Raw genomic sequence first — 27,112 nt, forward strand, 5'->3', positions numbered from 1 at the left:
TATTGCAATGTAAATGTCTGAGCTACATAACATTACCCAGCAATACAAGAATATTGCTAACAAATGTTAGTTTTATAATATCACTCTTTCCTTGCAGAAAACATCTTACTGCTTGTGCATTATCACTTGCAAGATGTAAATCCAAATGAGACATTCTTTATATCCTAAAAACATTTTACAATGTTTTTCTAAAGCCATTTAGTAAAACAGCATTTCTAATATGAATGTAGCACGGTTCTAAAGAAAGAAGAGTAATTGTTTTACAGATTTCAGAAGGTGGTGTTGAAAAATAAAGTCCAGTGCTGCAGATGCAGAAAATATTTCATCCTGGTAGCAAACTACAGATTAGCTAAACACATTAATGTACTGTATCGAATTAAATTAAATTAAAAAATGCATACCCAGGTGAGTAATCTGGAAAAATTTTCTTAAGTGAAGCAGTGACATGGTTAACTACTTGCTCTAAATCTTCCAATGACATGAGTATGAATGCGTAGGAGAATCTGTCCGTTTCTATGATAACCTGCAAAAGAAGAAACATATTGAACATTAACTCACTGAGAAGTTAATTTTATATAGCAAAATTTAGAATCACAGCTGAATATTGCCTCGGGGAAAAAAGATGAACAAATGTATTTATGGAGATCAGCCAATACAGATTTAAGGTGTGCAAGTCTTTGAACGAGTGTTAATTTTCTACCTTATCAGAATCTCCCAAATGATTCTATCGACTCTCCTATTATCCCAACAGAACACTTCAAACCCAGGACATCAATACAGACCTCTCTCTCACCAGCCAACAGTTTCCCAGCATCTAGAATATAATAGGCATAAAATGTTCAAAGTCCCCTGCAAGTTATAGGAAGTAACCACTCTACCCACTTATTAAAATGTGCATTTTACTAATGTCTACTAGCATTTCATGTCCCATTTTTTTAAAATATCATACATACTGCAAAGAAATTACTTGATAATTTTCTGTTTCCTCTGCCTTTACCACTTTCTTCATTTTATAGGCCAAGAAATTTGAGCCGTACAACACTATCACCTCTATTCTCCATGCTGAATTTGTGATGATAAACTTATACACAAATAGAAACAGAAAACATGACACTAAACAATTAAGTTCAAGTTTATTCACGTGCTTAAGTACAAGTATATTACAACACTAAAACAGGAGACAAAACTATAGGAAACAAATGTAAGTGATGAGAAACTGCAGGACATAAAATACTATGAAAAAATACAATAAACAGAGTAAACAAAATAAGACAATTACAGAAAACCATTTAAGAAATTCTGCAGAAACTCAAGCACATCAAAATACAGACTAAGTACAGTTTGCTAATAGTGATCTCATAAAAGTGATTACAATGATAGAGCTACAGACAGCAAGTTAACCATTTGAAAGGTCAGGAGATCGAAACATGGGGACTGAATGGCCAAAAAAACAGATTTATGCATACTAAGACTGAGATTGCCACTTCTTGGGATATTCCCTCTTCTCTAAAGTATGGCAATCTCTGAGTTAGCATATACCAGGGGGGTTGTGCCAGGGGGAAAAAATCAAGTTTAAAGGAGAACAGCAATGTTTGATATTTGCTCATCTGTATTTTCAGACTTTTTTCTGTGTCAGCACTTCGCATTTTGAGAGTCGACATTCCAAGATGGAGACATTAGAAACAACACTCAGTTAAAATGCTGATGAAGAGTCAGAAGATGTTATAGGCTCATAGGTGATTACTAGGCTAATGACCACAAGGGCCTTTTTAAGCCTAGCCATGCATCCCAAATCTCTGATAAGTTCTGATACTGTTGATAAGTATAAGCGTGGGCCTGGGAGATGAACCATTTACAGATTACCTGTGTCTATTAGAGACACAGGTGCCAAACCAGGGATGAATTTCCAGTTTCCTGTGCAATTGTCCAAGTTGCACTTGAATTGGGCACTTGAATTGGGTTAGGGAGGAACTCTGCTTCACAGTTATATAACTTAGAATATTATTATGGCATCTCAACATGGCTGAGAGACAAAATAAATATAAATCAGACCATGAATATTAAATATTACATTTAAACTCAGTGTTTATCATTGAAATTATGGGATGTTTCTAAAGCAACACTTCCATATTGTTACAAAGTTGGACTACTGATAATGGTAAGCTAGTATATAACTATAAATACAGAGTAAGCATGGACAGTAAACAATAGTCAGCCATCCAACATAGTTTGGGCATTTCAGCTAAACATCAACAAGTTATGAAAAAGTTGTTCAAACTAAAAAAAACTATCTAGCAATCACAGAGGAAAAGCTGTTGTAGGACTACAAGGTGTTACACAAAATGAAAATCTGAAGCAGGTCATCAAGGAATCATTAAAAGGGCCGTTCAACAACAATGGATGACAGGACAAGCAAGCAGGAAGCAAGAAGACCACCATGATGGTTATGCACCACCCCTCTTGAGATCTCGCACAACTACAGAATTAAGCAAAACTGGTGCAAAACCATCAAACTGGAACAAAAAAAAATCATCAATGCAGCGCCCACAGATAAAAAGATTATTAAAGTTCCCTAGGACATCTCTTAACATGAATGCCACCCACAGGCAGTGGGCACCAACAGAAACCAAACCAAATTGTTGTCAACATGCAAATCAAAGTAGACTGGTAGGAAAAATATGGTGATAAACAATGTGCTCAATAATTACCTGTTTAGTTAACAAATACATCATGTTTGCATAGCTTTAAGTTAAAATAAGTATTACAAGTTATCTGTTATAGTAGCAGAAATAATCAAAAAAGCAAGAATCCGTCAGTAAACAAATATATATGACACACCTGTGAGAATGTAGTAAGAAATTGGGAAGCAGGACAATTCACTGATTCACAGAATGTGATTAACACTTCATCAAAACCTTTTATGGGAATAATAGTTTACTGATTGATGTATCTTTTGAAACATTCTTCATCAAAGTACTGGACAGTGAGGTAATAGTTGGGAAAGTTATGAAAGTTGAGGTGGGATAATACATGTAAAAATGTAACTCATTCATATTTATCTTTTATTAACCAGGTAGTGAGCTGGTCCAAAGAACATTTTTCTTTTCAGTCAAGACCTGGGGTCATACCTCTCAGCCTCTTAGAGCAAGAAATCTGGACAAAGCTATAAATAAAAGTGGAACAAAGACCCAAAAATACAATTTTTAAATTTTGCTCCTACAAACTTAGGAAGTTGATAGAATAACAGATTTTGCATTAGCATGAATTTTCTGAAAGATATGAAGTCTGAAACTCAAATGTCTGTCCTTATTTTCTAAGTTCAATTGTTAATGATTTTCCACTAATTTGACAGAAAACCAAAATTTTATTAACAATGGACCAAAAATATGAGACAAAAATCTGGACATTCTGCGAAAATCTGTACAGTTGAGAGGACTGCCTGGGGTAGAGTCGCAGAACATTTAATTATTTATCATTCATTCACTTCCCTGACTGGGTCCAAGAAAACCTTTCAGCCATAACCCAAGCTACAAGGCAGTAACATATAGAACATGATATAAATTGAATGCAATACAGAAATTAGTCCAGCAAAATAACATAAAATTATTTTATTGCTGTTGATGGGCTAAGTCCAAGACATAAAAATATTATAGAAAGAAATACAGAAAAGTACAAAAACAGCACTTAATATGTATGATAAAGTCCTTATACTTGTCAGCTAATGAAACAAATGATACTTGTATTGTCACACAGTGATAGCACAATTAACAAATGTCAATGTATTTCAATAAACACTGAGCTTCATAATTCCAAAAATAACATACATATTCTTACTTTACATTATTTAAAACATTTAGTCAACAATGTTAACAGAGACATGTCAGCATATTTAATCAAGTTTATATGCTTTATAATCAAGGCTAGAACAAAACTGTTCGGGTAAGTGTTTACAATGAGAAAAGCAAGTTTGTATATAGGGCTGAATGAAAGGTATGTTTTGTACACGTTGAGTTAAGACAATGTAAGAAGATGTGAATTACTACAAGGTATTCCAGCAACACTGAGAAACAGTTCAATACTGGGGAGTCCTAATATAGGCAGGGTTATTTCAAACCATTTGTATTGTAATGGCTATGACAGGTGATCTAGATGGGCTTTTTATGAAGAGGGTTACATTAGAGAGACTACTAAGGCAGAGGCACTTCAGTGGGGACAGAGTGCATGGGGAGTAAGGGGGCCTGGCTTTCTGAGTTTTGTTTTACACACACACAAGCACGCACATGTGACCCCCCCACACACACACACACACTCACAGACACACACACACACACACATAATATACTCCCAGTATGTCCCAGCTCCTGAACCAGAGGCCAATGATACATATGCAAATGACCCCTTAAGGACATACCAGTGTTTCATCTACAAGGCTTCGGAATGCCCAAGAATTTTCACTTTTTAAGTCTTTATTAGTGCATTCCAGTTTATATTTGCAAAGTTATGTGCAGAATCTCCAGATCTCATAGTATGTTAACCAACAGCCCTCAAGACAGTAAAACCAAACACTGTGAATTGTCTTTAATATCACCTCTCGGTCAGGCATAAAACAGCACAGAAGTAATTATGAACATTCAGTAACAAATTATCTTCTACATCCAAAGTAGAAACAATATCTAAAACGTTGACCTAAAATAAACAGTTATGATCAATTTCACTATTCAGACCTTCTCAGTCAGGAGTTCTAAATTTAACATTAACATGGCCTCTTATCTTATTATAGAAATTGAAAGTAAACTAGACTGATAAGGCTGCTACCCGAAACGCCACAAGATTTGAAGATTTGCACGGGGTTTTGTCAGTAAAGACTTGAATTTTATATTTTTCTGTTTTCATACACAATAAAAGCTACAGTTACATTATTTTATACAGCCCAAAAACTAGAGCAACAACTACAAAATAAACATCAATTTTATGTTAACATTCTCATATAATAAACTTGCAACATGACCACTGCCTACAGGACAGTGTCTCTCAAATGTTAAAATTGTTACTACTGCTGTTATAACTACAGTAGACAGTCGATTATCCAAACTAATTGGGACCTAGAGTAGTTTGGATTATCAAAATGTTCGGATAATCAAACATATAATTGAATAGGGTAAAAAACTTGTAAAATCTTGTTTTTTTCTGCATGCAGGAATACACTTTTCAACCATTCAGCCAATCCAGTGGACAATAAAGAATATTTTTCACACATGAGTTGGCTACAAGCTCAAAAAGCATGCACAAGCAAATACGTATAATGTTTACATATTCAGACTTCATGATTTTTTCCTGCACAAAAACGTTGGAAGGCTGGTTCTGATAACTGACGTTTTGGATAATCGACGTTCAGATAATCGACTCTCTACTGTAGAACATGCACTGATTATTCATTTTAGGTTTTTCTTCACAAGCCAAAGTGAACGTTTTTCTAAACTGACAATCTAGTTATTTCAGTACTATACAGGCTACCAAAATATATATATATATATATATATATATATATATATATATATATATATATATATATATATATATATATATATATAGGTTCATAGATAGGTACTAGGCTATCTGCCCAAAGGCGTTTATGAGTCTAGCCAGAATGTGTTGGCTTTTGCCACCCCCTTAGATTAGTTCCCTGTGCCTCTGTCCAGCAGAGCCACTGAAGTGATCCCCAGGGTAAACTTTATGTTTCCCATCCACTCATCAAGGTTTCTCTTGAAGAGTGTTAGCGAGGAGCTCTGCCTAATGTAGACTGGAATCTTGTTCCAAAGCATGGGAAGTCTTTGGGACAGGAATCTATCCCTCCAGCATGTCCTATTTATTGTTGTGGTGAGGTTTAGATCCCTACAGCATGTGGCTCGAGGGGATAAGGTTTTCTTTAGGTGGAGCATGTCCATCAATTCTGGGTTGGACATGGCCTTGTATGTCAGACAGAGATCACCTCTGAGTAGGCGGTATGCAACTGAGTACAGCTGGAGTTTCTTCAGTCGAGCTGCATAGGGCATCTGAGGCCAGTGATCCTCTTGGTGAGGTACTTCTGTGGTATTTCCAGCTGTTGCAGGTGTCTTGTAAGGTACATCCCAAATGGGGCGTTGTACTCTATGATGGGTCTGATGATTGATGAGTAGAGGGGCACAATGACCTCTTTTGATCTGGATGCAAACCCTTTTGTGATTAGGTGGGCCACACAGAAGGATTATCTAACCACTTTGGCAACGTGATTATCAAAGGAGAGATTACTATCTACTTGGGTCCCCAGACCCCTTATTACATTTTCCATATTTAGGGGACTACCACCTATGTGGTAGTTTGTGGGTACTTTGTTTTTTCCAAAGGGGATGACTATGCACTTTTTGGCATTTAGCTTGAGGCCATGATTTTGACACCAGGTATTGGTCTCAGTGAGAACCTTTTGGAGAATGTCTGTGTCAGCTGGAGAGTCAATTATAGCCCCTAGTTTGCAGTCGTCTGTGAACTTGGTCAGCCATAGTCCTCCTGTGCTTGCCTACACCTCTGGGAAGTATATGCCGAACAGGAGGGGTCCTAGGACTGAGCCCTAGGGAACTCCACTTGTAACCGATTTAGAGTCAGACCTAGCTCCTGCAACTCTCATCATGTGGGTTCTGTCCATGAGCCAATTGGCAACCCATCTTGTGACATAGGGGTTTAAGTTCAGGCTGGTGAGCTTGGCTTTAATACTAGAATAGGGAATGGTGTTGAAGGCCTTTGCAAGGTCTAGGTAGGGTGTTAGTATCACCTTTCCCTTGTCTATAGCCTTGGTAACTGTCTCAAAGAAGTCCACCAGGTTTAAGAGGCATGATCTGCTCTTAACAAAGCCGAAATGGGTAGGGTCCAGTGTTTAGAGGTTCCCAATGTCTCTGTTAATGAGTTCCATGATGATGCACTCCATAGCCTTGCAGACCAAGCTAGTCAGGCTTATAGGGCAATGGTTCCCACGGTCTGTTGTGGCTCCACCTTTGTGGAGCAGAATAACCGTTGCTGTGCGCCACTCTATGGGTACGTAGCCTGCAGAGAGGCTGAGTTTGAACAGTGTGTTTAGGTGAGGGGTTAATTCGTCTTTGAGCTCGTGTAGGATGCAGCCTGGGACACCGTCCGGTCCCATTGATGCTGTGTTTTTGGCTTTGGAATGGCCTGTTTTAACCTGAGTGTCTGTGAGATTAAGGGGCTCTACATTCTTCTGGTATGGTTATGGGCCCTTTTGGGGGTGAGAAGGGGGTGAAGTTTGCACTGAACCTGTCTGCCAGGATGTTGGCAATATCGGTTACTCACTTGACTCTAGAGTCGTTAGAGAAATTGTCAACAAGAACTGGGCATTTATTTCGGAAGATCTCCACCTTAGAAGTTCTTTAGGTTTGACACCCCAATTAACTTTTAGGAGGGGCATAAACCTGAAAGGTTTGGTTGAAAGGCCGAAAAGGACTTCTAAATTTAATACAGGCATGACAGAAAATGTGGGAGATGTCATCTATGCAAGTTCATTAAATTAACTGACAGAGTAAAAATCAGAAATAAAGTATATTACATCCATGATAGATACAACGGTGATTCTCTAGGGGTTGTTTATGGAGCTTTCTGTGATGGTTGCAAAGCATTTTATATCGGGAAAACAGAGAGGAAATTAAAACAGAGGCTTTATGAGCACAAGTACAGCATTATGAAAAAAACTAGTACTAGTGCTTTAGCCAGACACACCCTTATTTTCCCAAGTCACAATTTCTTATTTGTGGTTTTACAACAAGTAGAACATAACAAAAGAGGGGGGCCCTGGATACTGAAATTAGAAGAGGCTGAAGTGGAATGGCAAATTGCAACTGCTGCTTACACTTTTCCAGGGTTAAATGAAGCCTTATCTATCAAGAGCTTGTTGAAGCTTAAAGCCCTGACAAGATAGGGGTGGCAGCTTGTTTGTTTCACACAAAAATGTTTAAAATATCTAACTGACTTTTCTTCTTTTTATATTTGTTTATGAGTAAGACTTTCTATGGTTTTATATGTTTTTACATGTATAACACCACAAGGCAGGGCGCACGAGTCTTGTATGATGTATTTACATGTTGTTTTTTTTACATTAACATAATGTAACAATTTAATAACATAACATAATATATTTCTATGCTACACATTTACATAGTACACACTTTTTTTATTATTATTATTTTTTTATTTTTTATATAACAATAGCCTATTTTTAAGCATCATTTACCATCCCAATTGTATTTGTATTTATTTTTTGTCTTGGGTTGGAAATGGTAAACTTTTCTATTATCTTTTTTAGATGCCTGAGACTATCATTTGGGCAAAATGGTTTAATTAGTCAATGTTGCTTTAAATGTTTAATGCTGCATGGCATCGTGTACTTGGGATGGCCCAGCCCACTGACTCAGCAGGTTTGTGACTTGGGCTGGCCCAGCCCACTGACTCAGCAGGTTTGTGTTAGGTTTTTAAACTGGGCAGTGAATAGCTTTTACTTGTCTGAAGAAGCTGAAGTATTTTGTTCAGTGAAAGCACTTACATACAATAAACAGTTGGATATTCCATTGCCTGCTCGTTTTCTTTTCTTGTTTTGGTTTTGCTAGTTTGGATTTGCGTTTTTTAATATCGGTTGGTTGAGTGTATTTTGTGCCATTCTGCACTAACTCCGAGCAGATCTGAGCATTGCCACTTAGATTCTTGACATAGCTAAAGAATGCCTTGTGGTTATCTTTGGAGTCCTTGGCAATTTTTCTTTCGTAGCTCATCTTGGACGATTTTATGAGGGATCGTAGTTTGTTGCTGATACTGATCAGGGATGTCTTCCCTTCTTGGGATTTTACTCTTTTCTGTACTAGTTTCCTCCTTCTATTGTATAGCTTGTTTATGAAAGGGGTCCACCAGACTGGTTTCCTTTTCTTGGAGGAGTGAGTCTTGCTTTTGCTTGGGATAGCATGATCCATGCATTCTTGTAGGTGCCCATGGAATGCATTAGTAAAGAATTTTGCAGCTTGGACAGCATTATCCTTTAGCATGGGGGCTTTGAAACTTTCCACATTGGTCTTAAGTAATGTGAAGTTTGCTTTTGAAGTTTTTCACAGTGGTTTTCTTGTCCAGGGGTGGGGGCAGAATGTAGATATCCAAAGTGATTTGCTTATGATCAGATCTAACCAGCGAGAATCTGACCTCCGGTGTGGAATACCAGTCGCTCATGTTGGTGATGACCAGGTCCAATATGTTGTCACCTCTGGTGGGAATGTTGACCAGTTGTTCCAGGGTGTTTGAGTTTATAAATTCTAGGAAATGTTGGGCAAGGGAGTTAGTACTTGAGTAGTTCTCCCAGTTAATGGTTGGGTAGTTGAAATCACCCAATATTAGGGTGTTTGGTAGGTAGGAACTTTATGTCTCCCAGTGTTTCCAGAAATGTGGAATGGGGTCCTTAGACATGGTGGGTGATCTGTAGCAAGCTACAATTTGCATTGCAGTTTTGCCCATTGTTAGTTGCGTGTGGATGATCTCTGAAGCATCGTGCTGTGCCACTAACCTGGAGGTGTGGGTATCCTTGATGAATAGGGATACTCCCCCCCTTTTGTATTTCAGTCTGGATTCTGTGGCTGAAATGTATGGTATGAGTTGTAGCCTGGTAGCGCTAGGGTGCTCTCGGGAGCCTTAAACCAGGTTTCTGTTACTGCACATATATTGATTTTCTCCATACTGAGGAGTGCCTTGAGTGCATGCATTTTGAGGTTTAGACTTCTGGCATTGAATAGCATTACCCTCAGATTTTTGTTACTTGTGCTGTCTACAGCAGTGGGATTGTCTTTTCAGCCTTGCCTAAAAAAGGCACTATGAGGGTGGCAAGAGCCTTGGCCAGTATTCGAAAGCCTAAGCGTGACAGGTGTAAGCCATCTTTAGCGAGGCAGTGTAGCTTGTCGAGCATATCATCCCAGTGGACAGACACTGGATCCCCTTTGAATGACACCAGAAACTTAGCCAATTGTTGAAAGTGATCATTTTTTCTTTATACCATGGTATCATTCTTGGTGAATATATACCCAACTGTACTTCCTTTGTATGGCTAATGAGCCCTTATGTAGATTTTAACAAAGTTCTTCAGCTATTACTACAGGCTCCGACTCATGTTCCTAAACTACATGATTTACTGAAGTTATTGTAGATATACAGATTCAAAACAGTGCTAAGTTACCAACTTCAGATAAATGCCAGCTTTATATGTTCATAATTAAGTACTAGGCAATCAGTCTGCAAATTGATTACAAGCCTTGCCAAAACATATAATCCAAAGTTCTCTCCAGCTTCAAAGACAGCAAAGCAAGATAGATCAGGAGAGAATTTGAGACTGCCCATGATCCCCATGGAGGAACAGATAAGAAATTGAGTTATGAGATAAGACTGACAGTTTGTTCAGATAAATTAAGATTTTTAAGTCCACTGATCTTTTTAGTTTGGAATCTGTGATATCTCTCATGTTGCATGATATGTTTAGACAAACACATGCTAAAAGAAGCATTATATTTAATAATAGGTGTGATGAGATATGAATGAAGAGGATTTCTTTGGATCTAGAGGAGACACCTTTGGAAATTAGATAAGACAGGTAGAAGGGTTTACAAAAATACTGTGGTGACATTAATCAAAAGATAAATCAACAATAGTGTCTACATCCATTACAACAGTGTCTGATTGGGGTAGTGTGTCACCTATACTGCATAGGAAAATGTTTTGTTTACCTAAATTAACTATATTACATTTTTTTAGATTTAATTTGAGACCACTGTCCTTGCACTAATGCATATTGGAGCAATTGTGGGTCAGAGGAAGTTTGAACAACATCTCACAATTTACAGGGGTTTGCAAACAGATAATCATAGATCTGGAGTACAGGCCTGAAAATCTGAGAAACAGATGCCAAATAGGAATGGGGTCCAACATGGATGCTTGTGGCACACCACTTGCTACCCATTTTCCTTTCCTTGGCCAGGTCCAGCTATGCTGTATGTACTGACCACTGCCTCTCTCATACATTTTCTCTATTTATCAGACCTTTGCTTACACCTCTCTCTCTCTCTCTCTCTCTATATATATATATATATATATACACCTTTTATAATTTAAACAAATTAAAATTAATTCTGTCAGTAGACAATATTACTATTCCATATGTTACTGTTAATATATTGTATCATATTTGTATTCACTGACAAAATGCTACACATTTTCCCTTCAAGTGGCTAATTCCAAGCTACAGCATCAAATCTCAGTAATGGTACCATGCAACAAACAGTACGCACGGATGTAAAGCAGGAGAGATACAGCTGGTCTTAACTGTGAAGGCAAAGTGAAAAGAAAATAAACAAAGATTAGAAGGGTTTTAAACAGAAAGGCCAAAGTTTCTGTCACATAAAGTGAGAGTTCCATAGTGCACTGGGTTATATTGTATACTGTATATAAATATTACTTACTAAGAAAGTGATTAACCTTTCAAATAGGACTGGGAAAAATTATTGTAAGCATAACTGTATGATATATGCTTGTCCTACAAAAGTTATAATGGCTTCATTGATTTGGACAAAGAGTCTGTTCCTCACACAGGAGGAAACAAAGTTTGTTACTGATCTGAATACCCAGTTCTGGATATCAACCCAGAAATCCTAATGCTGATATACGCTGCATACTTGATATGGGGATGCCAATCACATCCCTGGTCCCTTTCATTGCTTTATCTTATCCCCTTTCCAACAATATGCCCCCTGCCATCAAGCTGACAGTGTCTGTGTACTAAGTGGTTGTAAATAGGTCAGATCTAAGTACTGGAGATAGGGCCTTTTATTTAAAAAAAATGTATGAAGAGATTAGTAAACAGAAATAACATATTTAATGCAGAAGCTTCTAACTGTCTACAAGTCTAATTGTTAACAGGAAGACACATTAATCTTTTTATTGGAAAAACATACAAATGTTCACCCGCCACAATTACAAATCCGTAATCATCTTACTTGAACAAGCAGCACTAAAGGAGACCATACATGAATAGCAGATTTTAGCTTGAATTCGACCTCCTAACGTATTTACTTAATTTAATTTGTTTACCAAATAAAGCACTGATCTGAGTGGACCAATTTTAGGCTTAGCTTGACAGCATGTACTCATAACAGAATATTACTGCAAAGCTGATTTAAGTGCAGTAGCAGCATGACTCAGTTGCATCACAATGACAGAGAAAATAGTATTTATTTATACATGCATATTATACATAAATACATTCAGTTCAGTTAAGTATAATGACAAAGAACTTAGTATATTATTTTTGTGATACTGGAAAACAGAAGACCATTACAAAACTGCAAGAAAAATACTATTTACAATAAAGTCAAAATAACAGGCTAAACCTGCATTCAGATTAGAATTATCTACACTGAAGTAAAATTAAAAAAAAATAAATAAAAAAGGGGAAGTAGTATTAGTTATACTTAATTATTTATATTACCTGACTGGCAACCATTTGGAAAAAAGCCATTGAGTGTGCCAGGGGAATAAAGGAAAATTTAAGCTAAGAGTATCTTAAGGGGAATGTGAATTTTTAAGTTAGATATCATCATGTCTGAAGCTTTTACATTGTGTTTCTGTTATGAGAGAAGTTATAAGAGAAGATTTACAAGTCTTATGGAAGTTTGAGTGAGATCAGACATTTTAAAAGGTGGTGGTAATGTCTTCCATAGATATGGTGCTAACAAAAAGTAACTATGGTGACTGCAGTGGAGTTTGTTATTTGGAACATCTAGATTTGGAGCATTACTGAAAACGGACTGCAGGTTTTAAGTAAACTTTGTAAGTATGAATCTTCTAGATCGTAAACTTTCTAAGTATGAATTTTCTACATAAACAGAATAAGAAATACAATGTTAGTAGTATGAAGAAAAGTAACCTTAGCAAGAGGTCTGACCTCTGACCTCTGATTAACTGGATGCCATTTTGCTTTTGTTACTACAGAGCAGTGACATTCACACCGGATTAAAAAATGCACAGATTTGGTACTAGATTAAAGTGAAGTAAGTGGACATTTTATTTTTAATGCTGAGGAAATAATGGGCAAAAGTCACATTCTAGCTAAGCAAGAAGTATTCTTTTACTAACAGCAGATATACCTACTGGAAACAAGAAATGAGAACCAGCCCATCTATAACCAGAAAAGGAACTTGTTTATTTTAGTCATGTGTGGTCATTATGGATGAGGAAGTTAAACATTAGGTTTGGCTCAAGCCACAGACATATGTATTTGAAGATTTTGGCTATTTCATTGGGTTATGAATTATTGTCTTTACTGTGCCATCCTTTTGGAATTAATGCAAGCTTTTGCTTAGTTCCAAAAATCACCATTCATTTGTTTTATTGATTTTAACAGTAAAGATAAAATAATTATTCATTTGTAAAAAAAAATCATTGTATGCATCACATTTCATATAATTTCCATTTGTGCATTATGATTTCAACTGTACATGCACAAAATATTAAACAATAAACAAACTTTGTACTTAAACTTACAAACAATACTAACTATATATACTATTTAAATGACCTACCTCAAAATTATCTCTCATGATAACTGAGTAGCATCATTTACCACTGTTATTATTATTAGCTTCCTATTTTGGAGGCAGAATGTTACCATTTTCAGATATCTTTCAAGTTTTTTTCTACGGAGTAAGGGAGACAAGATCTTTAGTTGACCATAGGTGTATTGCAGGATAAAAAGGCATGGCAGGTCTGAGAGCAATTTGTTGATATAGGAGATGTGCAAGGACTGAGCCATGGAAGGCTATTTCAGTGAGGACTGACTGATTTATAGAGAAAATTTATAATAATAACGTGGAAGTATCTGCAAGAGACAATCATTATGCCAAAGTGAGGCTTTTGGCCTACACTTTATAGCAAAAAGGGCATCCTAAAGTAAGGTAAGATTTACTAAATCACTCTCTTTGCTTATGTCCTAAATACAGATCCTGATAAGATTGCTTGATCATTCTTAATAACGCATCATCAGTACAAGTCCAGTTGGAAATATTACTCTAGTCAGTCCAGAAACCATGTTGATTTCTGGGTTATACAGTGCATTTACTGAATGTATTCAGACAACTAGTAATATATGATGTTTTCCTAGTACTCTGCATAGAGCTGTAAGATACACATTTAGTGGAAACTGGAAGCTGCACTGCATTTGGATTCTTTAGGAAGTGGTTTTATTGATATTCAAATAACAGGCATGATTAGAAATGGATACGTTATAAATAAGGCGTGGGGTGTTGTAATATAGCTCATATTCAATGAACCGTGGTTCAAGCTTGTCTGCCCCAAATTGTACATCACCAGACTGTATTCTAATAAGGATTCTATTTCTTTTTTTCTAATATATCTACAATAAAATTGGAGAATATAAATACTTCCAGAAGTAAACCTCCTGTCTACCACATCCTGTATGAAGAAATTGCTACTACTATCCATAATGAACTGGATTCCCTAAATTTAAGAGGTACTATCCCACTCACCCACTTTGTCCTCCCTGTCTGACCTATTTACATCAAGCACCTCCTCTGAAGACCTCTGTAGCCACATCCTGTCCCCATTTCTATTTTTTTCAATTACAGAAAGTCAAGCTTTTCATACACCATCTTCTTTTCACCCACACCATCCTGCTTCCATTACACTTCTTCCTGCAATGTGAACTGTTTCTCCTTATAAGGTATCCAAAGTTGTTATACAGAACACTAGTTGTGGTTTGTGGTATTATCATCTTCCTAATTCATGGATGCTACATCCCTGGATACACATTTCCCAATTTGGTTTGCTTTTTTGCAGTTGTTTTCAGCTCAGCCTGATATTCACGGTGGGGTTAATAATCTAATCTAGAATAATATAATAATAAAACAAGCCAAGGAATCCAATTTTTAAATACAAGGATTTATTTTAGGAGCATGAACAAATATATTACTTTTATTGCTTTCTGCAGGAATTACACTTCACAGAACAAATAATGCACTCCTTTGTGAATTTAAACCAATTGCTTCTAACAGAGAAAACTATGGAACCCATTAAAAATAAAGTGAGTAGAAATTATATTACTCAAGAATAAATAAGTTAAAATGTAGACTCCCTCTCTGTGGTCAGAAAAACATCAAATTTATAAAATCCAGCAAGGAATTAATGAGCGGATGTCTACATTGACTGCCCATTGTTTTGATTTGTCCTAGGTAAAAGGTATTAAAGTGTATAATTGTATTTATTTTAAGGTAAAAAGAATGACATCAGGGATCCATTTTGGGCCACAACTTAGTATAGTATTAGTAGTCAGACCTTGCATGGTAGCTTACAGAGCACTGCAGCAAGTCAATTAATGCTTCTTGGCCTTTCATGATTTATTTGCTGGATGGCTGAACTACTGTTCACTGCCACGTATTACAGTGATCATTGAATATGTAAGAGTTGATTTTGAAAATCCTGATACTTTTTAAAATAAACTACAGCTCAACCAAAAAAAAGCATTTTTACTTCTGAAGGCTTTACTGCATCCTCCCACAGCCTTGATATATATTTTACACACACACACAGACACATGCACGCGCGCGCACACACTCTTGAGCCTGTTTAACTTTGTATAGGGAGAACACTACAGAATACCGCTACCTTGATTTGGTTAAATATATTTTGCCCCAGTTCTCACTTTTAAATCCACTATTCCAAGGATCTCAATTAAGGTCCTTAGAATTTGGAGTGGATAACCACTCAGCCAATAGTTTCCAAGCTTAAAAGGTGTTTAATTTGTAAGCAATATCCTCCAGGTTTCACAATTTAGATAAAACTGGCTAAGGGATAAAGACCCCATGCAAGGGGGTATAGAATAGGGTTGCTCTCAGAGAAAGTAGCATGCAGTTTCTTTTGGAAGTTATCTATATAGAACTCTTACCTAGTAATTAAATTAGGCAACTCCAGAATATCTATATTTTTATAACGACTACATGAATACACTTAAAACTGTTTTCATAATCAAAGCTTAATAAATCTAATGACTTTTGTATCATCATCATCAGCCCCCCTTTTCCCATTTTTTCTACATGGGGTCAGGGTATCATGTTAACTGTCGCCAACTCTCTCAGTTCGGTGCCACACTCCTGCCTTCTTTAACACTTATGCCTGAATGTCACAGATCTTTCATACAATCCATCCACCTCTTTGCTGAACATCCTCACTTCTCTGACCTTCTTCCTGTCTGTCTCAAATCTTCCTCACCAGATTGTCTTCTACTTTTCTGCACATGTCCAAACCACCATAATCTGGTCTCTTTGATCTTTTCTGCAATTGGAGCTACTTTGGCTTCTGCTCTTATGTCCTCATTTCTTTGTCTGAACCACAGTGTGCATCTTACCACTCTTCTCAGGCACTTAATTTCCATCACCTCTAGCTTCTTCAACTTTTCTGCCTTTACTGTCCATGTTTCTGTACCATACAGTAGTACTGGTTGCACCATCCTGCACACCTTACTTTTCAGCTTCTTTGGCATTCTTCTGTCATAGACTACACCTGACACTCTATGCCAGTTGGCTGCAGCCCCTCTGATTCTAGCTTTGACCTCTTCATTCAGACTTCCTGTCGCCTCAACCACCCCTCCCAGATACTTGCAGCTGTTTACCTGTTCCACTGTCTTCCCTTCTGTCTCTATTCTCAGCGTCTTCTGTTTTCCCCAGTTTGCTGCCAATACCATTGTCCTATTTGTGCTTAGTTTCATCCCATGTGCCTTCAGTTTTGCATTCCATTCTCCTATCCTTTGCTGAAGTTCTTGCTCAGAGTCTGCCTGAAATGCCACATTGTCTGCATACAACAACTTTGTTGATCTGTCCCCTCTGGTCTGTTTGCTAATGTAGTCCATCACCAGTATGAACAGCAGTGGGCTCAGAGCTGAACCCTGGTGTACAGCCACTCCTACTGGAAACCCTTCTGTGAGGCCGAACAGTGTTCGTACTTGAGTCATAGGGTCCTTGTACATAGCCTAACTAATCCTACAAAACGTTTCTGAGACTTCAAATCACCGCAGTACTTCCCAGATCACCTTTCTTGGGACCTTGCCATATGCTTTCTCCCAATCTAGAAATGCCCAGTTGGACTCTCTCCTCATCTCTAGCTTCTTTTCAAGTATCTGTCTCACTGCAAATATTGGGTGCGTTGTGCTGCATCCCAATGTGAGACCAAAAAAATTGATAAAAAAAAAAATGTGTGCTTGCATTGCAATTTACTCCTATAACTTACATTTTCTGTATAACTGAATTTTAGATGCTTCACTACATTTTTTGTATAACCTTGTTCTTGTTGTTAAAATTTAGAATGTTCTATAATTTGTTCATGTATTGGAGCTTTTCTCCTCGGGTCTCCTCTGAAAATGGGCCTCAAGCCCAGCTGGACATACCCGGTTAACAAATGTCAATAAGTAAACAAATAAAATAAACTGCTCATCTCCCATCTTACATTCTATTACTCTGTGTATCTGTTTAGCAATCACCCTCTCCAGAACTTTCAAGCAATGTGATAGGAGTTTGATGCCTATGTACTGCCCACAGTTGTGGATGTCCCCTTTATTCTTGTACACTGGCACATCTAATGACTTTTGTATGTTCTTCTATAAATCATTATAAAATCGAGACCTGAAAATTAAATATTTCCATGGGTATGTACTTGTTTCTTCTCTTTTTTTTTTCCTTCCTTCCTTCATAAATGCTCACTGGTTGACATACAATGACAATGATTGCATTATACAGTCTAAAAAAGGTCAGTGTAATAATTTTAAAATGTTTAATGAATATTATATATATATATATATATATATATATATATATATGTGTGTGTGTGTGTGTGTGTATGCTATTTTGAAAAGTGAATGATTTAAAGTTTGCATTACTGACAAAGTTAATTATTTCTGGGAAAAATCAGAACCAGGTAGTCAGTATTAATACACAGTTAGAAGGTTTTAATTCTTCTACAACACGTAAAAGTGTTTAAAAGCTTCTAACACATTTGTACAATAGGTAAAAATTGAATCCTACTGACTTAACGTCCAAGATACTAGCAGATATATAAAAGTACAATTAAGCACAATACATAATAATATAATTACATGAAAGCACAATTTGGAAAACACTGTGAAATGAGTTTTGAAACATTTTGATTAGATAAATAGACTTTAAAAATATCTTGAACAGATTAGAAAAAAATAGCATAATTTCAATACAGACTATAACAGTACAAAACTTGCAAGTGTCAACCACACAGTTAACACTTTGTTGTGTTATCTAGTTAAGTGTCCACAACAATACGTTTTGAGTGGCCTTTTAGATTGGCTGGATATAGTATGATGAGGTGTGCAATTAAAAACTGACAACAGTATTCTATTTTTATAGTGCACGGCAGTAAAATAAACTCCAAATATAAAATAAATAGAACAAATTAAAACAAAAAGATGCCCATTGAACAACTAGCATCAAACAGCAACTCACTATTTTCCCTGACTCAGTTACATGTGTGCATTTAACTGTATCTGCCTCCTTTTCCTAAAGAAAATATCTCAGTGCAAAATAGTGTGCCTTTACTAGTTTTGCTAGTTTGGTACAAGATTCATTGTGTAGTACAAAATAAGTATTCCTTTACTGCTGTTCATATGCAGTATAAATGCCTTTAATAGTCTATGCACTTCTAGGGATGCACAAGCCAGTGCATTTCTTTGTGCCGGTCCCAAGCCCGGATAAATGAGGAAGGTTGCATCAGGAAGGCCATCCGGCGTAAAACATTTGCCAAATGAGATATGTGGAAAACAATACAGATTTACATACTGGATCGGTCGAGGCCCGGGTTAACAATGACCACCACCAGTACTGTTAGCCAACAGGGTGCTGGCGGAAATTGGGCTACTGTTGTCCGAAGGAAGAGAAGGAAAAGCAGAGGGGGAAGGCATGCGTGTGGTAGTGAGGGTAGGAACTTTGAATGTTGGCAATATAACTGGTATAGGGAGAGAGCTAGCTGATATGATGGACAGAAGGAAGGTTGATATATTGTATGTGCAAGAGACCAGGTGGAAGGGAAGTAAGGCCAGGTGTATTGGAGGTGGGTTCAAATTGTTCTATCATGGTGTGGATGGGAGGAGAAATGGGGTAGGGGTTATCCTGAAGGAACAGTATGCCAAGAGTGTTTTGGAGGTGAAAAGAGTGTCAGATAGAGTGATGTTTATGAAGCTGGAAATTGATGGTGTAATGATGAATGTTGTTAGTGCATATGCTCCGCCAGTTAGGTGTGCAATGGATGAGAAAGAAAAATTTTGGAGTGAGTTGGATGAAGTGGTGATGACTGTACCCAAGGGTGAGAGAGTGGTGATTGGAGCAGATTTCAATGGGCATGTTGGTGAAGGGAGCAGAGGAGGTGAGGAAGTGATGGGCAGGTATGGTGTTAAGGAAAGGAATGCAGAAGGTCAGATGGTAGTGGATTTTGCAAAAATGATGGACATGGCTGTGGTGAAAACGTATTTTAACCAGGGGGAGGAGCACAGGGTGACATACAAGAGTGGAGGGTGATGCACACAGGTGGATTATATCCTATGCAGGAGGTCCAGTTTGAAGGGGATTGGAGACTGTAAAGTGGTGACGGGGGAAAGTGTAGTTAGGCAGCATAGAATGGTGGTCTGTAGAATGATGCTGGTGATCAAGAAGAGGAGGAAGAGTGTGAGGGCAGCACCAAGGATCAAATGGTGGAAATTGAACAAGGGTGATTGTGAGGTGGAGTTCAGAGAAGAGTTAAGACGGGCACTGGGTGGCAGTGAAGAGTTACCGAACAGCTGGGTAACTACAGCAGAGCTAGTAAGGGAGACTGCTAGAAAGGTGCTTGGTGTGACATCTGGACAGAGGAAGGAGGACAAGGAGACCTGGTGGTGGAATGAGGAAGTACAGGAGAGTATACAGAGAAAGAGGTTGGTGAAGAAGTGGGATTGTCAGAGACATGAAGAAAGTAGACAGGAATATAAGGAGATGAGGTGCATGGCAAAGAGAGAGGTGGCAAAGGCTAAGGATAAGGTGTATGGAGAGTTGTATGAAAGGATGGACACTAAGGAGGGAGAAAAGGACCTGTACCGATTGGCTAGGCAGAGGGACTGAACTAGGAAAGATGTCCAGCAGGTAAGGGTGATAAAGGATAATGAGGGAAACATACTCACAAGTAAGGAGAGTGTGTTGGAAAGAGTGCTTTGAGGGGCTAATGAATGAAGAGAAAGAGAGGGAGAGAAGGCTGGATGATGTGGGATAGTGAATCAGGAAGTGCAACGGATTAGCAAGGAGGAAGTAAGGATAGCAATGAAGAGGATGAAGAATGGAAAGGCTATTGGTCCAGATGACATACCTGCAGAAGCTTGGAGGTGTTTAGGAGAAATGCCAGTGGAATTTTTAACCAAATTATTTAATGGAATCTTGGAAAGTGAGAGGATGCCTGAGGAGTAGAGAAAATGTGTTTTGCTACCAATTTTTAAGAATAAGGGTGATGTGCAGAGCTGTAGTAACTACAGAAGGATAAAACTGATCACTCACAGCGTGCATTTGTAGGAAAGATTAATGGAAGTTAGGTTTAAGAAGGGAGGTGATGATTAGTGAGCAGCAGGTTGTTTTCATGCCAGGAAAGAGCACTACAGGTACAATGTTTTCTCTGAGGATGTTAATGGAGAAGATCAGAAGGAGTTGCATTATGTCTGTGCGGACTTAGACAAAGCATATGAGAGGGTCCCTAGACAGGAGTTGTGGCATTGTATGAGGAATTGGGGACTGGTAGAGAAGTATGTAAGAGTGGTACAGGATATGTACAAGGGTAGTGTGACAATGGTGAGGTCTGCAGTGGGAGTGACAGATGCGTTTAAGGTGGAGGTGGGATTACATCAAGGATCAGCTCTGAGCCCTTTTTTATTTGCAGTGGTGATGGACAGGTTGATAGAAGAGATCAGACAGGAGTCCCCGTGGACTATGATGTTTGCAGATGACATTGTGATCTGTAGTGAGAGTAGGGACCAGGTTGAGGAGACCCTGGAGAGGTGGAGATATGCTCTAGAGAGAAGAGGAATGAAGGTCAGCAGGACTAAGACAGAATATATGTGTGTGAATGAGAGGGAGGATACAGCAATGGTGAGGATGCAGGGAGTAGAATTGGCAAAGGTGGATGAGTTTAAATACCTGGGATCAACAGTTCAGAGTAATGGCAAGTGTGGAGGAGAGGTGAAGAAGAGAGTACAGGCAGGGTGGAGTGGGTGGAGAAGAGTGTCAGGAGTGATTTGTGACAGATGAGTACCAGTAAGAGTGAAAGGAAAGGTCTACATGAGGGTAGTGAGACCAGCTATATTATATGGGTTGGAGACAGTGGCACTGACAAAAAGGCAGGAGTCAGAACTGGATGTGGCAGAGTTAAAGATGTGAAATAAAAAAAGTATAGAGTGCACCACGACCAGTAGAAGTCTCCAAAATGTTGATTGATGAAACTAAAAATACGAACTCATAAAGATAACTCCACTTTATTGGAAGCAAGAACTGCAGGAACAGATGTGAGCGCTTTCGCGTTGACTTGCAACGCTTCATCAGACATAAAAAAATACTGCTAACTCCATCTTTAAATATCTTAAAATCACATGACTTCACATGAAATTAAAAGGGCAATTAAAAATCACAATAACAAAAATGGTATAAAAATAATAATAATAACATGCCCTTGAAAATAATGTAGAGACAAAACTACATGATAATAACAAAACACAAAAACACTGAATTGTATAAAAACTCCATATTAATGTTTAAGTGACCTGGCTGCTAATGAAGGCTTAAGACTGAGCCTGTCATTAAGCCCAAACCTATGTGCCTGAAGTTTCAAGATCCATTTGTTTTCCCTTTCCTCTATCTTGTTTTGTAAATTGCCTAGCCTTGCATCTGTATGAACTAGTTCTAAGACCAGAAATTTAAAACTGTGAGTACTGCCAAGCTCGGTGGTATGTTTGGCCAGGGCGTTGAGTGTATTGTGCTTGTTAATAGCGTATGTGTGCTCCCTTATACGCTCACGTAAGGATCTTGTGGTCATTCCCACATAAAACTTTCGACAAAGTTGACACTCAGCCAAGTAGACTAAATTGGTAGATCTACAAGTGGCATAATGTTGAAAAGCATATATTCTCTGCGTAATTGGATGTATATATGTATTGCTGTGAGAGCCTAAAATGTATCTGCATTGGTTGCAGGAATGACAAGCAAAAGTTCCTTTCTTATGGGTAGTGTCTGACTGAAAACTATGGGGTCTATCATAGCATAAAAGACGGTTGAGGGACAGCATGTTTCTATAGGCTACCCTAGGTCGGGTCTCAATGAGGGATCTGATGTTGTCATCTATCAGTAAAAGGTGCCAATGTTGATTAATGATTCGTTGTATATGATTATTCCTGTTGGTATATGGTAGAATAATTCTATTGCAGGTAGTTGTAACTGAAGATTGACGACTAGTAGAACAAACAGGCCTTGTAATAAGGGGGGCACCCTCATTGGATCTTTTAGCATCACCTTCAAGGATAGCCTGATCAACTAACTTTTTGTTGTATCCTCTAGAAATGAAATTTCTTGCTAGATTAGTTTTGTGTTTATGATAGGATGTGTCTACGGATGTTAACCTAGAAACCCTGGTGGTTTGGTTTCTAACTATATTCTTGTAAATGTGTGGTGGATGCATGCTCCCTCGGTGTAGGAGATTGTTTCTCCAACAGCTTTTTCTAAATAGCTCAGTCTCAAAACCATGTGACGTCATAATGACTTTGATGTCAAGAAAATCTATGCTAACTGAGGAGTGATTACAATCAAAAGCAAGAAAATCAGTAGATTTGTTTAAATACTCAACAAACTCCAGCAGTTGGGAAGGCGTCCCATCCCATAGAAGGAACACATCATCCACAAACCTGTTGTAAAATCTCAGGTGATTAGAAACACTAGGGTCCTCAATGAATACAAAGTTATGCTCCCACTGTGCCAACACCAAATTAGCATAGGCGTTGGCACAGGGGGTCCCCATTGCTACGCCCTTTGTTTGTAAAAAATATTGATTCTGGTAGCAAAGTACATTGTTCTCTAAAATGATCTCTAGGAGAAACATGTATCTATTGATAATTCGTGAAGCCAACTGTTTACGTGACAATAGTGCTCTAATGTACTCCATACCTTGGTCATTCGGTATGGAGGTAAATAACGACTTAACATCTAAAGTTACCAATAACATGTTCTCTGTACATAAAAAAGTATCATTAAGATTGGCCAAATTGTTTATGAAACTGTTGGTATCCTTTAGGATGTAAGCAATGTCAGTCACAATCGGCTTAAACATCTTGTCAAGGTAAATCGACAGTGGTTCAGTCAACCAACCTCGACTGGATACGATAGGACGTAGGGGTGGATCAGAGGGGTCTTTGTGTATTTTGGGGAGCCCCCTAAAAGATGGTATAAGGGGCTTCTCTACCAAAAAATAAGTATATAACTCATTGTCAATAGTACCAGATAGCAATAGATCATAAAGCATGGCATGCACATCTCTAATCAAGGTGTTTAACTTATAACCTGGTAGGGGTAAATAAGTCTCATTATCTGTGAGCATAAAATACATTTTGTCATCATATTTGGAGCTGTCCATGATAACGACGGCTCCCCCTTTGTCAGCTTGTCTAATAGTGATGTTTTTGTTCTGTCGTAAATTGTTGAGAGCTAGCCTCTCTGCAGCTGTTAAATTATGAAACTCTGGTTTGACATTGTGATCGTTATATAAATCAAACAGGTCTCTCTCAACTGCCTGTTCGAATGCATCAAGTAAGGGGTGCTGTGGCGGTATAAATGACGATGGTTTCTTAAAAGGTGTAACAGTATTGGTATAATAATCATCATTTTCACCAAATAACAACTTCAGTGCTAAATTCCTCGTAAACAACTTCACATCAACAACAATATCTGTCACATCTTTACAACTAGAAGGAATAAATGCAAGACCCCTGTTTAAAACATTGGTTTCGACTGCATCTAAGCAATATTGTGAAATGTTAATTACTAAAGACTCTGAATCAACATCATTGTCAAGGTGCATAAAGTCATTTAAATCCTTGTTCGCCATACCTTCTTCAGAGGTGGTGTAGGGTCGTCTGTGTTCTTCCTTTTGTTCGCCTTCGTTTGTGGCGACCAAGTCCTCCTCTCTTGGGGTTTGTAGGGTAAAGGAAAAGAAGGCATGCCTTCACCTAAGGCAAATAACTCACTAGCAGGTTGTCTAATGAATGTATCAATGGATGCTTGTTTGACGCGAGTATCCTGTTTGCGTCTAGTAGCAGGAAAAGAGTGTTCTGAAACAAGGGCTTGCTCAGGATCAAATACATTGTGTATCTCCGCTTCGACCAAAAAGGTTTTGGGCCGTTGATCTAACGGCTGTTCCGGGGGTCCAGGTGTCGTATTGATTACGTTTTCCACAACAGTGACTCCTTCAGCCGGCGTCTGCAATGCAGGTGTGACTAACGCTTGTGGTTGCTCAGTGGGAGGATGAGAGACAGGCGCATTATCCAATCGCGTGTTAGAATTCTCGACTGTTGATGGTAACGGGTCTCTCGGCCTGGGATCAACAGTTCAGAGTAATGGCAAGTGTGGAGGAGAGGTGAAGAAGAGAGTACAGGCAGGGTGGAGTGGGTGGAGAAGAGTGTCAGGAGTGATTTGTGACAGATGAGTACCAGTAAGAGTGAAAGGAAAGGTCTACATGAGGGTAGTGAGACCAGCTATATTATATGGGTTGGAGACAGTGGCACTGACAAAAAGGCAGGAGTCAGAACTGGATGTGGCAGAGTTAAAGATGTGATGAGGGAAGACAGGATTAGGAATAAGTATAATAGAGGGTGAGCACAGGTTGGATGGTTTGGAGACAAAGCCAGAGAAGCAAGATTGCGTTGGTTTGGACATGTGCTGAGGAGGGATGCTGGGTATTTTGGGAAAAGTATGCTAAGGATGAAGCTGCCAGGTAAGAGGAAAAGCGGAAGGCCTAAAACGAGGTTTATGGATATGGTGAGAGAGGACATGCAGGTGGTTGGTGTGACAGAGCAAGATGCAGAGGATAGGAAGAAATGGAAACAGATCATCCGCTGTGGCGACCCCTAATGGGAACAGCCGAAATAGAAAAAAAAATAGTCTATGCACTTCTGCTGTAAGTGGTTTAGCAACCTACCACCAATATTGTAATAATAATCCTGCAACTGCTTCTTGTATCTTTGAGTTACTGTTTCCTTAATGTAAAGTATACTGTGCATCCAACTTCTTATACTACTTTGCATTCTTTTTTTAATTTGGTTGTAAAGCCCTGGCTGAGCTTTAAAATGGTCCAGTTGGTTCAGTGCTCCAATCCAATCAAAAATGCATAAACAAAATAAATACATACGAAATAAACAAGTACTCAAGATTAACCATAACATTGTCTGTAGTAAGTACTATGATACAAATACAGAGGGTTATGATCAAGTTTCCATTCATAACCAACGTGTCTGTTTTTGAAATGGATGACAAAAAGCTCACCTAAACAATGGAGCATAGTTTCAAGGGATAAAATTTGGCATGTATTTCGAGAACAAGTAACTAGCTGGTTATGACTGATAAAAACAGACCATCATCGGTTGTAGAAAATTAAATTTTAGCTACCCTGATATTCTAAGAGGTACACAGACAAAAATAGTGTACAAATGCAAAGTTTTCATAACTCAGAAAGCTGTAAGATACTTATCACTGCTACAAAGACAGTGGCCAGAAGTGTACAGAAGTCCACAGTTTTAAAAGCTGTAAACCACTTCACATCTGTCAAATGTTTCCAATGCTGTTGTACAATGGTTGCCTTTTGTGATGCAGACAGAGGCTGGAGCATTACAGCTCTGAAAGGTGCATAGCATATAGGATTATGATCAGGTCACTTGATTATAACCAGGATGTTATGTGTTTGGGAAATGGATGTCAAAGAATTCACCTCAAGAGCAAAGCATCTTTGTTAGGTGGCCACGGTGGTGTAGTATTTAGTGTTGCCGCCTCACAGCAAGAGGCTCTCTGGTTCAATCCTCAGCTGGGATGCCTTCTGTGCGGAGTCTGCATGTCCTCCCTGTGGTTGTCTGGGTGTGCTCTGGTTTCTTCCCACATCCCAAAAGACATGCTGTAGGTGGATTGCTCACTCTAAACTGGCCCTAGGTGTGAGTGCGTGCGTGCGTGTGTGCTTTCTGTGGCAGGTTGGGTGCCAGGCTGGCAACTCGATGCTGTAAAACTCCACTGCCAATCATGAGCAGACAGGTGATCCCCTCTAGCGACCCCTAACCGGGAAAAATCCAGAAGAAGAAGTAAAGCATTTTTGTTGAGCACAAACACGTTTCTGGGTTATGATCAAAAACATCTGATCATAATTTATATACTGCATGGAGCTTTACTTGTTCCCATGTACTACAAAAGTTTGAAGAAAAGTGTTTTAGTGCTAAGTGTGTTACAGCTTAGAAAGATGTAACACACTAACCACTGCCACACAGACAGTAGCTACCCAAGAGCACTGGGAATACAGTAAACATTTCATATGAACTTAAACACAATTAAGTTCAATGAAGCATTTAAGCTTATTAATGGCTTCTCAACATTCTTTTGCTGTGGCTACTGTGCATTGTTAAGCATGAGACTAGTGTTTAACAATGCCAAGGGAGTGCTTAACAACTGTTAAGTGACTTTCTGACATCAGAAAGGTGCTTAAAAATCCTGTCTTTTCACCAATTTCAGAGCATAATCACAGAGCTTCGTGCACTACACGGAGGATTATGACCATCACTCTCATAATAACCAAGGTGTTATAAATTAAAGAAATAGATGTCAAGAAACATGCCACAAAAATTGATCAAAACAAAACTCTAGAGGTAAATTCAAACATCTATTAAAAGTTAACTATTTGGTTACAGAGAAACCCAATCAATTATTTGTAGTAG

At 38.3% G+C, this 27,112-nt stretch overlaps 1 protein-coding gene across 3 annotated transcripts in view; it reads right to left on the minus strand.

The window, feature by feature from the left end:
* LOC122809736 (capping protein, Arp2/3 and myosin-I linker protein 2-like) overlaps window positions 1-27,112 on the minus strand; it is a 1,549,910-nt gene that overhangs the window by 1,066,562 nt on the left and 456,236 nt on the right. For all 3 annotated transcript variants that reach the window (XM_044081444.1, XM_044081445.1, XM_044081446.1), the window contains exon 2: window positions 402-523. In XM_044081444.1, the coding sequence (XP_043937379.1) occupies window positions 402-481 (80 nt within the window). In that variant the 5' untranslated portion in view covers window positions 482-523. The remainder of the gene's footprint in view (window positions 1-401; window positions 524-27,112) is intronic.

Source organism: Protopterus annectens, chromosome 8.part0 (assembly GCF_019279795.1).
Source record: "Protopterus annectens isolate FY-2018-M chromosome 8.part0, PAN1.0, whole genome shotgun sequence".
Lineage (NCBI taxonomy): Eukaryota > Metazoa > Chordata > Ceratodontiformes > Protopteridae > Protopterus > Protopterus annectens.